Genomic DNA, 15,872 nt, shown 5'->3' on the forward strand with positions numbered 1-15,872 from the left:
CGCCTGGCTGCTTGGAAGAAACTGAGGCTTATCACTACATGCTGGGCCCCGTGAGGCAGCTCAGTGTTGCCAATGCCTTACCACTGGAAAGCGCTGCATTCACTACGATGCGTCAAAATTTGACCCAAATCCGCCAGAAACTTAATTTTTGGCTAATTTTTTGTGCTTAGGAACGCGATTCGAGTGACTGAACATCTTTAGAACAATCCACATAACACGCGAATCGCGTGACTGACACTGAGAGGGTTAAACACCTTGGACCACAAGGCATTCAAGCACTTACCAACATATCAAACTACAGCTACTCACACAACATTATTCCCAACATCTGGAAGCATGGCATTATCATCACTATCCCTAAACCCAACAAAGACCCCACATTACCCTCCTCACACCATCCCATTACACTCCTCTGCACCCCCTCTAACTCACTGAATGGCTGTTACTACAACTAGTCACACCTCACATTCCCCTAGCCCAATGACAACATGGCTTTAGGCCACTACACTCCACAAACACCCTTCTTACAGACCTTACAGAGGGAGTTTTCGATGGCATGAATTCAGCTAGGCCACCACACAGAACACTCCTAATCACACCAGACATCAGCAAAGCTTTTGATGCCATTCCCCACCACAACCTCACAAACAAAATACTCAACACAAACATGCACAATAACACAAAAAGATGGCTGGCAAACTACTTTGCAGGCAGATGTGCACACATAACATTTGCTGGTCAGACTTCTAACATCAGAAACTTCACATGCCAGGCAGTCTTCTAACATCAGAAACTTCACAAACGGTGTCCCCCAAGGATCTGTTTTGTCCCCTACACTCTTTAACCTATACATGCATGACATACCCACACCCCACACACCACAGATACACAGAGCTTCCTATGCAGATGATACAACACTTACTTGTACATGTATGCACCAAAACGCAAACACAGCTGCACATACCATCTTACCTCAATGCACTACACGAATAGTTCACCAGAAACAGGCTCAAAATAGACCCAGCCAAATCTACAGTGACTCTTCTCACAAACTGGACAGCAGAACACAGTCATATCCCTCACCTCATCATAAACAACACTCCCCTACCACACACACACACACAAAATCCTTGGTGTGTGGGTGTGTGTGTGTGTGTGTGTGTGTATTTACCTATTTGTAGTATACAGGAATTGAGCAATGCTTGTGTTGTCCTGTCTCCATATCCACATTTATCAAGTCTACCTTTACACACATGAATGCTTTTCTCATGCACCACCTCTTTGTCTAAGTCATTCCAAATATTTAAGTATTTACCTAATATACCTAATTGTGATATACAGTACACGGAATGTACTATGCTCGTGGGTTTCCGTCGCTGTTTCTCAATAAGTCGAATTTAGCTTTAAACTCGTTTAAGTTTTTAGACTGGACGATCTCTTTGTCCAGGCTATTCCATAAGTCTATACTTCTGTAAGGAAAGCTATATTTCTTGATATCCTTCAAGCAGCTTGACTTTTTCAATTTCATTCCGTGTCCTCTTGTTGCTCTCTTATCCCAAACAAACAGGTCTTCTTTGTCAATTTTATCTACTCCCACCATGGTCCTGAACACTGCAATCATATCTCCCCTCTTTCTCCTTTCCTCTAAGGAAGGCAAATCCAGTTTTTCCAGCCTCTCTCTGTATGACAGGTCTGCCAGACTGGGGACCATCTTGGTTGCTGTTCTTTATATTCTCTCAATCTTGTTTATATCTTTCTTTTTGTGTGGGGACCACACTACCGCTGCATATTCTAACCTGGGGTGGATCATGGGCACTATCAATTTTTTCATCATCTCCTCATCCATATAATGAAATGCTACTCTTATGTTAGTCAAGAGTTTATAAGTCTCTCCAACTACCTTGTTAATGTGCTTTTCTGGTGACAAACTATCTTGGACCAGCACTCCCAAATCTTTCTCTTCTCTCCTTTTTGTGATTAATTCATTACCCAACAAATAATTCAGTGATGGCCTCCTGGTGTGTGTGTGTGTGTGTGTGTGTGTGTGTGTGTGTGTGTGTGTGTGTGTGTGTGTGTGTGTGTGTGTGTGTGTGTGTGTGTGTGTGTGTGTGTGTGTGTGTGTGTTCTTACCTTACCTAATTGTTCTTACCTAATTGTATCTCTACAGGAATGAGACAAGCTTGTACTGTCCCGTGTCTTAACCCCTTAACCGCGGGGCATCACTTTCGTGACGCTCGGCTACAATGGATCATAACGCGGGGCGTCACTTTTGTGATTCTGTGTTATTTTGAATTATCCCGGGCTCTCAAGTGGTGGCTTGTATCATCTATCAGTACTGCCAATATCCAACACTAGTCAGCACTCCAAATCTCATCTGTACTCCCATCCATTGTTGACATTTTAGCTATTTTACCCCCTTCGTGACTCCCCTCCCTACCTGCCCTCCATTACCCTCTCCTCTCACCTCCCACGCCGCGCTGTGCTACGGAAATTTCCCCCTTCTCTTTCCACAGATTTCATCCATTGAAATAAGCCCTATATTTTTACCCAATAATATATACAAAAAAAAAACAGGTAAGTGATAGTGTTATACTCCAGAAATTGGCTAATTATCACCTGACAACACCTCACGTGCATTCATTCACTACATTACCACGGTAATTTCCCCTTTGATTTATGCCTTGTAATCAATGTCTGTAATAAAAATATATATCAGAAAGGAAGGGAGAATCCTAATTGACATTTACATTCACCTGGAACAACCTATTTCTTTATTTATTGCCGAGATTTTCTACCTATAAAAAATTAGCCTGTAAGTTAGCAGCAGTAAGCCTAAAGTGTCATTGTCAACCCTTCCCTTCTCAGATAATTTACCCCCTTCGTGACTCCCCTCCCTACCTGCCCTCCATTACCCTCTCCTCTCACCTCCCACGCCGCGCTGCGCTACGGAAATTTCCCCCTTCTTTTTCCACAGATTTCATCCATTGAAATAAGCCCTATGCCCTATATTTTTACCCAATAATATATATATAAAAAAAAAAACAGGTAAGTGATAGTGTTATACTCCAGAAATTGGCTAATTATCACCTGACAAAACCTCACGTGCATTCATTCGCTACATTACCACGGTAATTTCCCCTTTGATTTATGCCTTGTAATCGATGTCTGTAATAAAAATATATATCAGAAAGGAAGGGAGATTCCTAATTGACATTTACATTCACCTGGAACTACCTATTTCTTTATTTATTGCCGAGATTTTCTACCTATAAAAAATTAGCCTGTAAGTTAGCAGCAGTCAGCCTAAAGTGTCATTGTCAACCCTTCCCTTCTCAGATAAGCCGCGGCATTTAGTTCCTTGTCCTTCACTGCAGAGACAACATGTCGCACTCGCGCCCCGCCATTCCTGCCGCTTCTGCGCTCATTGCAAAGGGCCCCGTGACCTCTACGCCAAAGAAAAGTGTTGAGGCAAGCAAGAAAGGCCTCAGTGATCTGCAGTGGCACGAGAACTTGCTGAATTCTCCATGATAATAATGGACAGTGACTTTGACGATTCCGGTGAATCGTGTGATGAGCCGGGTGAAGTTATCGCGCCAGAAACAGCGACAACAAGTGCTCCTACCAGTGAATTAGTGTCTAGCTCCAAGGGAAAGGAGCCTTTAGTGCAGGAGGGACAAGAATTTGGGAAGGGAGTGAAAAGGCGGCGTGTTAGCCCCAGAACAATGCCCCCACGTGACCCAGCCCGCCATGAGTCACGAGTGCATTCACCTCCCCATTCCCCAAGCCCCACTTTACTCATCTCGTCATCATCGTCGGCTGAGTTATCTCCGGAGTCTTCGTCGTCGGAGTCACCACCAACATCAACAGTGAAGGCCGGCCGTAGAGGTAGAGGTAGATCTAAGAGAGTGAAAAGTAGTGTAGCTAGTAGGGTAAGGGCTGCTAGTGCTGTACGGCAACCTAGGGTCAGTGAGAGTGACCTTGACAGAGATAAGCCTCCCTCTCAGCCAACCTCCACCACCACCACCACCACCAGCCCTCCACCGCCATGCCAGGGAATCCTGGACACCTTCGCGTGGATGGAAGGGTCAGATTTTGTCCCCGAAAACCTGGTTTTCGATGAGAGCTCGTCAGGAGTTCAGCATGCCTTCACTATGGACGAAAATGCTGAGTGTGTCGACTACCTTTTGGCCTTCCTAGATGACGAAGTCATGCAGCACACATTTGATGAGACCAACAGGTTCGAATCACAACGTGCTGCTAGTGGTACAGGTGCAGCCAAGATGCAACAGTGGACCATGCTGGGAGTGCAGGAGCTGTATGTGTTCTTTGCCCTCATGCTTCTTATGCCACACTCCAAGAAGCATGAGTTGGAAGAATACTGGTCCATGGACCCCTTACTACCCTCACCGACCTTCAACAAGTACATGGCCAGAGATCGCTTCCGGAACATCATGGGAAACCTGCACTTTGCCGATAATGATGTACCTTCCCAAACCGACCCACTCTGGAAGATCCGGGAGATTCTGAACAGAATGAAGGATAAGTTCATGTCATTCTTCCACCCATTTCAGAAGGTTGTCATTGATGAATCCTTGGTTTTGTTCAGAGGACGTCTTCAGTTTGTTCAGTACATTCCAAGCAAACGCCATCGCTTTGAAATTAAGTTCTTTGTACTGTGCGACTGTAAGACGGGGTACATCCTTGACTTTGTCATATATTCAGCCAGCACTGTCGATCTCGATAAAACTCACCCCCTTGGCTTCTCAGGCTGTGTAGTGAAAGTGCTCCTAGAAAAGTATTTTGGTGGGAATCATGTGCTGTATACAGACAACTACTATACAGCACCGAAACTTGCCAAATACCTTTCTGAGCACGGCATTGGCTCCTGCGGCACTGTGAAAAGTAATCGTGCCAACTTCCCCAAATTCCCAGAGGCGGGAAACTCGCAGCGAGGAGACGTGCACCTACGCAAGTCTGAGAAGATGCTGGCAATACGGTGGCGTGACAAGAGAGTCGTGCACATGCTCACCACCGTACATAAGGGGGAGATGAGAGACAGTGGGAAGGTCGACCGTAGGACAGGCGAACCTGTGATGAAACCTGATGCTGTGTTGGACTATAATATCAACATGCGGCTGGTGGGCAAGTCCGACATGATGATTGGTGAGATCGACTGCCTCAGGAAGAATACTAGGTGGTACAGGAAAGTTTTTCTGCATCTCATAGATATGACGATGCTGAACGCCTTCATCCTGTACAAGATGAAGGTAAAGCCACCCAAGTCCTTCTCCCTGAGGTTGTTCGCCAGGACTTGTGTCCAGCAGCTGCTGGAAAAATATGGTAGGGTGCAAGCAGCAACTCCAAGGCGCCATCCACTTACACTTCCCGACCGACTTGAGCAGAGGGCGTATATGGATCGGCACAGACTTGAGCTAATGCCTGCCACAGGGAAAAGGAAGGCTGCGATTCGCAGGTGTCAGGTATGTGCGCATACCACACGCCGCACACCTGAGCATAAACGCACCTCTTGGCAGTGCGCTGAATGCCAGGTTCCCCTCCGTGTAACCTGCTTCTTCGATTATCACAGCCAGAAGCAGTTCTAACAGTGCAAGTGTGGAAGCAGAATTATTTAGAAATAATGTGTAAATAATGTGTAAATAGCAGGTGAAAGCAATGGATGTTCAGTTCATATGATTGAACAGTGTATTATAGTTTTATCTTACTGAAAGTGACAGTGAATAACATATTGTAAGTAAAATAGAAGGGTAAATATTGATAATAGAATAGAAAATGTAAATAGTAATGTAAGTAATTAGTAATATAAGAATATGAGTACAAATAATTTATGTTATAACAGTGAGAGTGAATCCGTGGCTCTCTACGTATTTTACTGACTGAAAAATTGAATGACTTCAGTGACAATAAAATAATACGACTGAAGGAAACTTATGGAGAAAGACTCCAGATATATATAAGTGTGATATAGTAATAGAAATACAAAGTGTGAGGGGTTTTATGAATAATAAATGACAGAGTGCCTAGAGCGAACTAGCGCAAGTGCGGCGATCAGACGCGCTCGTAATTTCCATTGCTTTCACAGTGTTTTTTTTTTTTAGTATGGATCCCAAACTACTTGAAAATGGTAGAATAGTGTTTATAGTGTTTGTATCTGGCTGTGGTAATCATATTACGGGTTGTCGGGAAGTGTAAAGTGGAGACTTAGTTACCCTACTTCAGAGGTCTCCACAAGTCCTACGGAAACTGACGAAGGCTCAACAATCATTCCAGGAGAAAGCTGAAGGTATGTGCAATAAGCATATATAATTTTATTATTCTAGGACTAATAACTGATTTTTGGCAAATATTTTTTGAGAGTCTGTCGGAGCCCAAATAACCCCGCGGGACACGCAAGTCATTGGTAAACAAGCCCGCGGTGTAGGGGTTAAACCATATTTATCGTACATATCCTTAAATTTGTGAATTGTTTTGGCACACACTATTTCATTCGGTAGTGCATTCCATTGATCAACTGCTCTGTTTGGGAAACTGAATTTCCTTATGTCTTTATCACCTCTCTTCTTATGCAGTTTTTTGCAGTGTCCTCTTGCTGATGCTTCTCCATATGTTAAGTAATCATTTATGTCTATTTTCTCCTTTCCTGATATGCACTTATATAGCATTATCATGTCATCTCTTTTCCTTCTCTCCCGTAGTGTTGGTAGATTCAGTTTATTTAGTCTTTCTTCGTAGCTTAGGTCCCTTAAGCTTGGTATCCATCTTGTGTGTGTGTGTGTGTGTGTGTGTGTGTGTGTGTGTTTCTTACCTAATTGTATTTTTAAAGGACTAAGTCAAGTGCACACTGTCCCATGTATTAAGCCATTCTTATTGTCTATCTATCTATTGCCAGACGCCATAATCCTGTAAGGGGTGGCCATTTGACTTTGAGTTATTTGTTTTACAGGGAAGGGCACTAAGCCTCCACCAACCCACTTGCTGACACGTAGGGAGCATGTATGATCCTTAAATTTATGAATACTGTAGTTCTGGCACACGCTATTTCATTCAGTAGTGCATTCCACTGATCAATTGCCCTATTTGGTAAACTGAATTTCCTTACATCTTTGTCACCTTTCTTCATGCAGTTTTATGCAGTGTCCTTTTGCTAATGCCTCCCCATTTGTTATATGCTCATTGATGTCTACCTTCTCTTTCCCTGAGATGCATTTATACAGTGTAATCATCTCTCCTCTTTTCCTTGTATCTTGTAATGTTGGCAGGTTCAGTTTTTCAAGTCTTTCTTGATAGCTTTGATCCTTTAAGCTTGGTACCAATCTTCTAGCAACCCTTTGTACTTTTTCAATCTTATCTATGTGTTTTTTGAGATGAGAATTACAGACCACTGATGCATATTTCAGGGTTAGTCTGATGAATGATGTTACAGTATTGTCTTTCCCTGCATGTTCATGCATGTCATCACTTATATATGTGAATGCTATTGTCATATCAGCATGCAGTGTATGCATGTTCCATACCTTCTCATTTATGTGCTCAGCCAGAGATACTTTGTTATTGATAATCACTCCTAGGTCCTTCTCCGTTTCTGATATATGTAGGGTTGAACTTCCTAGCTTTTAATCCCAATCTGGTCTTTTTTCACTTTTATCAAACTTCATTACATGGCATTTGTATGGTAGGTTACTAAAAGGGGTGAAAAGTTTTTATGTAAATAGTAGAGCGTAAGAGTGGGAAATGCTGTGAGTGGTTTCCAGTGAGAGTGGGGCTGCGACAGGGATGTGTGATGTCGCCTTGGTTGTTTAATATTTACATGGATGGTGTTGTAAGGGAGGTGAATGCAAGAGTTTTAGGTGGAGGTCTGAGTCTGGTGAATGTTGATGGTGGAGAGTGGAATCTGAAGCAGATGCTGTTTGCAGATGATACTGCACTGGTGGCTGATTCAGAGGAGAGTTTGAGACAGTTGGTAGAGGAGTTTGGAAGGGTGTGTGAAAGGAGGAAATTGAAAGTAAATGAGAATAAGTGTAAAATGATGAAGTGTACGAGGTTGGTAGACGGTAGGGGGATGAATCTAGTTTTGAACGGTGAGTTGCTTGAGGAGGTAGAGTGTTTTAAATATCTAGGGTCACATGTTGCTGTGGATGGAAGAAGAGATGCAGAAGTGAAGTTTAGAATAAATGAAGTAGGAAAGGTGCTGGGAGGAATGAGAAAAGTGTTTAGATGTCGTTCGCTTAGAATGGATGTAAAGAGAAGGCTGTATGAGGGTGTTGTGATACCCATTGCGTTATATGGGGCTGAAACATGGAATATGGGTGTAGCAGAGAGGAAAAGTTTGAATGTAATGGAGATGAGGTGTCTGAGGAGTATGTGTGGAGAGACGCGTATGGATTGAGAGAGAAATGATGAAGTGCGAAGGAGAACTGGAGTTGTTCAGGAGATGGCTGGTAGAGTTGAGCAGAGGGTGTTGTGATGGTTTGGGCATATGGAGAGAATGGATAATGAGCGATTGGTGAAAAAGATAACTAGATCTGATGTGAGAGGTGTAAGGCTGAGAGGAAGACCACGAATAGCATGGCTGGACAGTGAGAAGAGAGCGCTGGATGTGAGAGGGATGTCTGTTGAGCAAGGAAGAGTGGCTGTGCGTGACAGAAATAAATGGAGAGAAATTGTGAATGAATAAGTGATGACGCTGCCCTGAGGGGATATTCTCCCGCATTTGGTCTGATCAGCTAGTCAGGTCAAGTGCGGGTAAGGGGATGGGTCTGTTATGATGCGGCAGGGGTAAACCTGCTCTGCTGTCGGGCCCTGCTGCGGATGTCACTGACTGCATTGTGCAGTTGACCCTTGTGCGGTGTGGTGCGGTGAGGATCTGTCCGTTCTCCCCTATGGGGCTAAGATGCGAATGAACGTGTTTAAATGGATGAGTAAATGGGGAGTGTGTCGTCCTGTCTCGGCTACCTCCCTTTCCTTGGGGGAAGCGGCCTAGGTATAGAGATAGATAGATAGACCAAGCTGATCATGAGTCTTATTACCAGACACCTACCGAAAGTCATGGTACATCTCATAGAATATTATGCAGTCAACGACCATATCATCTGGAGGCCTTTCTGCCACCACTCAACAAAATCCCTCCTGCCAGCCTTTCTTTAAGCCACAATCTGCTAACCAATCACTCAAATTCATCCCCAGCTTCAGAAACACTTTATTTAAAAAAAAAAGAAATATTAAAAACTCCTAATGGCAGGTGGTGGTGACCATCATCCACTACTCCGATGTAGTGATGCCTACTTTTTCCTTCATCTTTATCATTCATTTTCTGCATCTGCTCCCCTCTTTTCCTATTTCTCCAATCTTTCCTGTCACTTTTTATTACTCTTCTTTCCTTTTCAGGTGGTTTTACATTGAGTGACAATCCAAATGGTTTCCTGTAAGCTAGGTAACCATTTACAACACAGGGTGATAACCATGTACCCAATCTCCCTACGTGTCAACAAGTGGGTTGGCAGAGGGTTGGTGCCCCTCCCTGTAAAACATCTAACTCAGAGACAAACAGCCACCCCTTACAGGATTATAGTATCTGGTTATGGATAAAACTCTTCCGTAGTGAGACCTATCATTAAGTTACAGATAACAGCTGCTAAGGTTCTCTTATCTACCTATCTATCTGTCTGTCTACAGCAAAATGCTTTAATCCCATGGTGGATCACCAAAAACAAAGCTCCTCCACTTTGCCCTGTCCTCCATTATAAGGTTGCATTCTCTCCACCTCACACCACCCTGATTCATAAACCTCTTCACTTCATCCTCTGTTTCCCATTCTCTCCACCTTGCTTAAATAAACTCTCCTAGTAAATCTCCATTCTCTTCACATGGCCAAACCATCTCAAAGTATTTCTCCTCCCAATTTTCAACAACATCCACATCAATAGAACAACACTCCCAAATGTCCTCATTTGCTTCTCTGTCTAGGTAACTCAAGATGCCCCAATAATTTCCACTCCTTTTCTCCTTAATTTGTGTCCTGAAAAAGGTTAGCGCTTCATTTTCTTCACATTAAATCTATACTTTACAGTGGTTAAATCTTCAAATCTTACTCTCTTCTCTATGATGACATCAATTTATTCAGATTACTGCAAAGATTATTATATTCAAATATAGATGGATTTTTCACAATGAAAGTGTTAATCATTCTTTTAGCTGTTGTTGTCAGGCAATGCAACTAAGCTCAAGAGATCACCATTAACTCCTGCAGCTCAAGGACACCTATTTAATTTTATTCTGGCTAATGCTGGACAGTTTTATTCATCAGAACAAACACCTTGGGTTCAAGGGATCAACCTCACTAGCACTCTAGTTACAGAACAGTAAGTTTCAACAGTTATCAATACTCTCCACAATCCCTGGGCTCAGTTACAGACTAAGTTTTGGAAAGGAACTTGCCTTCTAAAGGAGCTACCTTGGCTGAAAGTGCATATCGGACAATCTGCTCTCGTTCATCATACTGGATGAAGATGTTCTCTGCCACCTGTTATAATGTATTTCAAATAAAATATCCAACATCTCATTACAAACAAGCTATTCTTATGCTTATGAAAATGTACATAAATTTTGGCACAACAACATTATTTCTAATTTTTCTTTTTGTCACACATTAAGCTGTAATTTCTAGTGCTCTACGCCTACTAAAGAATCTCATTATACCAGCTAAAACGAACAACACAAGACCCCATCATACAGCTCTCATACCTTCAGCCTGAGTGTCTCTTGTCCAGGCGAGTTTGGAGGTCTCCAGGCACATTCATCATAGTCCAAAAGTGTCTCCACAGTAAATGGGGTGTCGATTGTCTGGCCTTTCAGACGAAATACTCGGCTGGACCTTGTCCTCAGCTGTCCTTCAGATAGGATATCATTATATTACAACACAGCATTTTGCCCCCTCCCCCCCATTTTTTTTTTTATACTTCCATGGCATACATCAGTCAGACAGCAATGATATGAATAATGTCAGTTCTGGTCTGATCTTATACTGTGTATCCTAACATATTTGGTGTATAGCATTACTGTACTTCATGTAACTACTCATTACCTGGTTTGACTCTTGTGTATTCCTCACTGAAGGCATCCATTTCTATCTTCGAACCAATAGGCACAGTTGGGACTGACCCAGTCACCTGCGTTTTTACCCCAACATAGCTGAAGACATCAAGCCCCTGGTAAAACATCACTGTTAATCAACAGAAGCATCATAATCATCACTATAACCCTGTTTTCTAATAAATAGGACAGAAAAAAAAAAAAAAAAAGGGGGAGGGAAGGAGAGCTACAAAAAGCAACAAATTAATTGAGTCTCATATCCATTCACTCATCATTCAGCCTTCAGATTCATTCTTAACCCCTTATGGGCAGGCAACATATCAATTATGTGACCATGTGGGTCGGCATATTTTCGGAAAAATAAAGTATCAAGGAATAAGCCTAAACATGCATAAATTGATGAAAATGGATGCAAAACGAAGGCAAGAGGTGTTACATGCATGGTAATATGTCTCTGCTGGCTGTGGGAGGAGGAGGGGAGGAATGAAGGATGAGCGCGGGCAGGCAGCTTATCACCAGGCGTGCCTGGGGCGAGGCTAGCAAACTATTAACTCATTTGCTTTTTCTTCACCACTGAGCACTATATTTATCATTTATGAATTCTTTACATTATTCATTGTCTTCAAAATCTTTTGTATGTGTTTTCTATTTTACCTGAAAACTTATAACAATACAGTTTACGTACATATATACTATTTTACGTGAATAATTATAACACTACAACTTATATATGTATATTCTACAGTATTTTACTTGTTTCAAGGCTTAGGAGAGTAGAGGACAGGACAATAGGTGACAAGGATGCCTTATCGCCCAACTTCACCGATAAATTAGGACCGAAAATGGCTGGATGTTATGTAACATTGCCCACCTCCTCACACACGGATGTTACGTAACGTCGCCCACCTGTTAGGGGTTAACACTGTGCATTATTTCTTTTAAAAATTTAAGCCTTCCTATACAAAGTTTCAATTTTGGTGACTCATCTATTACCTTTTACATCAAGAACAAGGTTCTTCCATAGCTGAAAATCAATTCTTAAAGGGAAGCAGAACATTGGCTTTTAAACTGAGGTGCAAAACATCATAACTGAGGGTGCAGAACATGCCTGTGAACTCTGTGCCAATAATGTATTTACAGAATTCTTGCATAGCAGAAAATCAATTCTTAAAGGGAAGCAGAACAATGGCTTTTAAAATGAGGTGCAAAACATCACAAATGAGGGTGCAGAACATGCCTGTGAGCTCTGTACCACTAATGTATGTAGAGAATTATGCAGATTTCACATCTTCCAACAACTGTGTAGTTTTCTGTTACATACTGTATGCTTTAACTCTGCTAGTGTGTTATGCACTTGTTATTTACATTATCTCCCACAGTTCTTGTTCCTCTACTGCTGTAAGTGCTTCACATTACTGGCCACTATGAATTTTTACTTTACACTGTCCCACACATACCTAGTATACATATTAACATACACCAACAAGGTGAAAGCATTCATTCAAAATGCAGGTATGAACATTATTACTGCCAGAGAAAAGTCATCTGAATTCATCCAGAGACCACATGCACTGAAAAATAAAATTTTGCCAACTCTCATTCGATGAGGTTGCTGGTGCAGAAGAAAAATTGCCCATCAAGTGTGATGTACAATAACATATGCAGTGTGAAGTAGAAACAACATATGCAGGACTTCACACAGTCCCATCAAAGACACTTACATATTAAAAGGTTTCTGAGGAACAGAGAAGGGCATGAGATCCATTAATTCTGAATCTTTATTCCACTGATGACAGTGAAAATCAAAGAGGATACTTAAAATTTGAGGCATTCCATGGAACAAGGGTCAACCAACCAAAAACTAAGTGGAACTAAACATATGCAGCATATACATGACTAGATCAAGTCCCTCCAGAGATACATACATTATCAAAACATTTCTGAGGAACAGAGAAGGGCACAGGATCTATGTATTCTGAACTTTTACTCCACTGATGACAGTGACAATTAAAGATGATACTGTAAATTTGATGCATTCCATGGAACAAGGGACAACCAACAAAAAATGACAAAATAGAACTACTGGTTCCAACATGTTTCCCTGGCCTAGATGGCAGGTTTTTGCTCCCAAAGGAAAAAATATGGGCCCTTTTAGCACAGTCCACAGTCTGGAACCCCAACAATCAACCACATTGCATTCAAAAGGCCCAAAAGACAGTACTTCAATGGAGGAGGAAGAAGGGCCATTGGGCAAATGCCTCCCAGCCAATGAGGCACTTCTTGACCAGTGAGTATGACATGTGATGCCAGTTAAAGAGAAAAGAGTTTTTTTTCCAAGAATGGTAAAGGGGTGGTAAGAAAGAGGAATTTTTGGCTGCCAAGTGTAGTGCTAGAAAGGAGGTAGATGGCTACCCCAATACCTGGCAGCAGTGTTGCCTACCAGTGAGAGAGTTTGGTCAGCGAGTATGTCAGATATCGAAGCATTTTTCCCCTAAGATACTAAAGAGAAGCCACAGATCCGTTCTAGGTCCAAACCCAAACTCTCACATACCTTAATCAATAGAGACTGACACAGAAACACCATAGGCAATGTTATTATCCTCATAAACAATACTACTGCTAAAAAATGAGACATCAAACATCACATGCAGGAAGGTATGGTGGTGGGACGTGCGGTGTCAAGATGTTTCAGGACAACTGACAGCCAGGCAGGCAGCTAGCAGCATGCCAAGCAGGGGTGGGGGTGGGTGGAGGGATGGGGAGGGAGACAAGCAGGGGTGGGGGAGGGCAGGGGGACTGGAGGGAGACAAGCTGGGGTTGGGGGGGAGACAAGTGGGGGTGGGGGAGGGTGGGGGGATGGGGAGGGAGACAATCAGAGGTGGGGGGACTGGGAGGGAAACAAGCAGAGGTGGGGGGATTGGGAGGGAGACAAGCGGAGGTGAGGGAGGGCAGAGGACAGGGAAGGAGACAAGAAAGCTAAACTGCCCTACTGCCCTACCCCCCAGTCTCACTCTCTCTCTCTCTCACACACACAAGACATGCAGGGCTGAGGGAGGGTGGGGGAATGGGGAGGGAGACAACTAGGGATGGGGGAGAAGAGGGAGACATGCCTGTCAGTGCTGACTGTAGTGGGGGATAGAGGAGGGATGAGGGGGAAAAAAGGGTAAGGAAGGAGGACTGGGAGAACCTCCTGCACCACCATATCCGCATCGGGACATGCTGATTTCAAACCTAGGGAGTGGCACGGTATTGGGCTAGTGAAGCGACGGCTGTTCAGGATGTTTGGATTGTGAGAATGTTCCCCTATTTCATTTGTTTGGTCTATCAAATCATTGGTTATCGATGTGTCGGAAATCGGGGTATGGATGTATACATGACGAAATCTTAGCTTCAGAGACTTTTACTGGATAGTCTAAATTGTGCTGAAAGGAAAATATGGTACTTAAAGTGACAAATCTGATGAAGATGGAAAACAGGGATATCATAGGTGTGCGGTGTGTGAAGAATGGTGAAGTTAAGGTGATGGTGAACAGTGAGGATCCCTGCAGAGAGCATTATAACCAGATGCTGAATGGGGAGTTTCGCTGGAAGAGGGAAGGTTTGGAGTCGGCGGACCCAGTGTTTGGCCCTCTGGGCTTTGATGCTGCTACAGTGAGCAAGGCAATATGTGGGATGTAGCTGGGACAGTGGCGGGTGTGTCAAGCTTGACTGGTGAAATGCTGAAGGCATCATGAGATACAGGAGTGGGTTTAGTCAATGATATGATAAGGTTGATTACTGTATATATAAACGTGTTGTACCAGATTACTGGCTGAGAAGTGTGATTGAAAATGTGTACTGTACAAGAGGAAGGGTGATGCCCTAGAAAGTGGAAATTAAAGAGATATAAAACTTTTGGACCAGATAATGAAGGGAATGGCTAGAATCATAAAATGTATGATTAGGGAAAGTCTGAATGCTGATGAGATGCAGTTTGTGTTTTTGTCAGGCAATGGGACCACTGATATTATGTACTGTACAATACATTGTCCGGCAGCTTAACTAAATATATACAGGCAAACCCAGGTTTAACGATGCAACTGGTTTAAGTTGTCCCTTGTACACCCTTGCATCTCCTCCTCACTCCACAAAACCGCCTCACACGCTGCGCCTATCTCTTCCGTGAATATCTTACATACGTCTTCCACCCCTTCCATTTGCTCTAGCTCATACCTTCTCAATCTTTCTTCCACTATACTCTTATACTATGTCATTTTCTCACTATATTGCAATTTCTCCACTCTTCTCACAGGAGCTGCTTCCTCCTGTCTTCCCCTTCGTCTCCTCAACCACTTTCTTTGCAGCTCTACCTTGGCCATCACTAAGTGATGGTCCGAGACTCCATTCCCCCACCCTCTCCACACTCTTGCATCCAACACTTGTCTTCTCATTCGTTCATCCACACACACATAGTCTATCATTGCCTTTCGTTCAACAAGTTCACCATCCATCCTCCTCATTACTCTCCATGTATACCGGTGGATCATCTTATGACGAAAGTAGGTGTTGGCTATTGCCAACCCCTTACCAGCACAGATGTCCACCAAAGCACTACCATCCCCATCTACTTCAGCTGGCACACCCCACTGACCAACCACTCCATCCACTCGTACATTCAATTCAATGGTGAAAAATCTAACACGTTCATGAGCCCCTCCCAGTCACTCTTTTTCTCACTTCTGAGATATAATTCTCACAAAACCGAATACCAGCATTACTGACAATGA

General features: G+C 43.1%; 1 protein-coding gene across 1 annotated transcript in view; it reads right to left on the reverse strand.

Annotated features, from left to right (window-relative positions):
* Ndg (Nidogen) overlaps positions 1 to 15,872 on the reverse strand; it is a 527,328-nt gene that overhangs the window by 358,437 nt on the left and 153,019 nt on the right. The window contains exons 8-10 of the mRNA XM_080283492.1: positions 11,099 to 11,222; positions 10,759 to 10,904; positions 10,453 to 10,537 (exon numbers count right to left, since the gene is read on the reverse strand). Of these exons, the coding sequence (XP_080139618.1) occupies positions 10,453 to 10,537; positions 10,759 to 10,904; positions 11,099 to 11,222 (355 nt within the window). The remainder of the gene's footprint in view (positions 1 to 10,452; positions 10,538 to 10,758; positions 10,905 to 11,098; positions 11,223 to 15,872) is intronic.

Source organism: Coenobita brevimanus, chromosome 97 (assembly GCF_032717465.1).
Source record: "Coenobita brevimanus isolate Jiangsu-jjx chromosome 97, ASM3271746v2, whole genome shotgun sequence".
In the NCBI taxonomy this organism is placed as follows: Eukaryota; Metazoa; Arthropoda; class Malacostraca; order Decapoda; family Coenobitidae; genus Coenobita; species Coenobita brevimanus.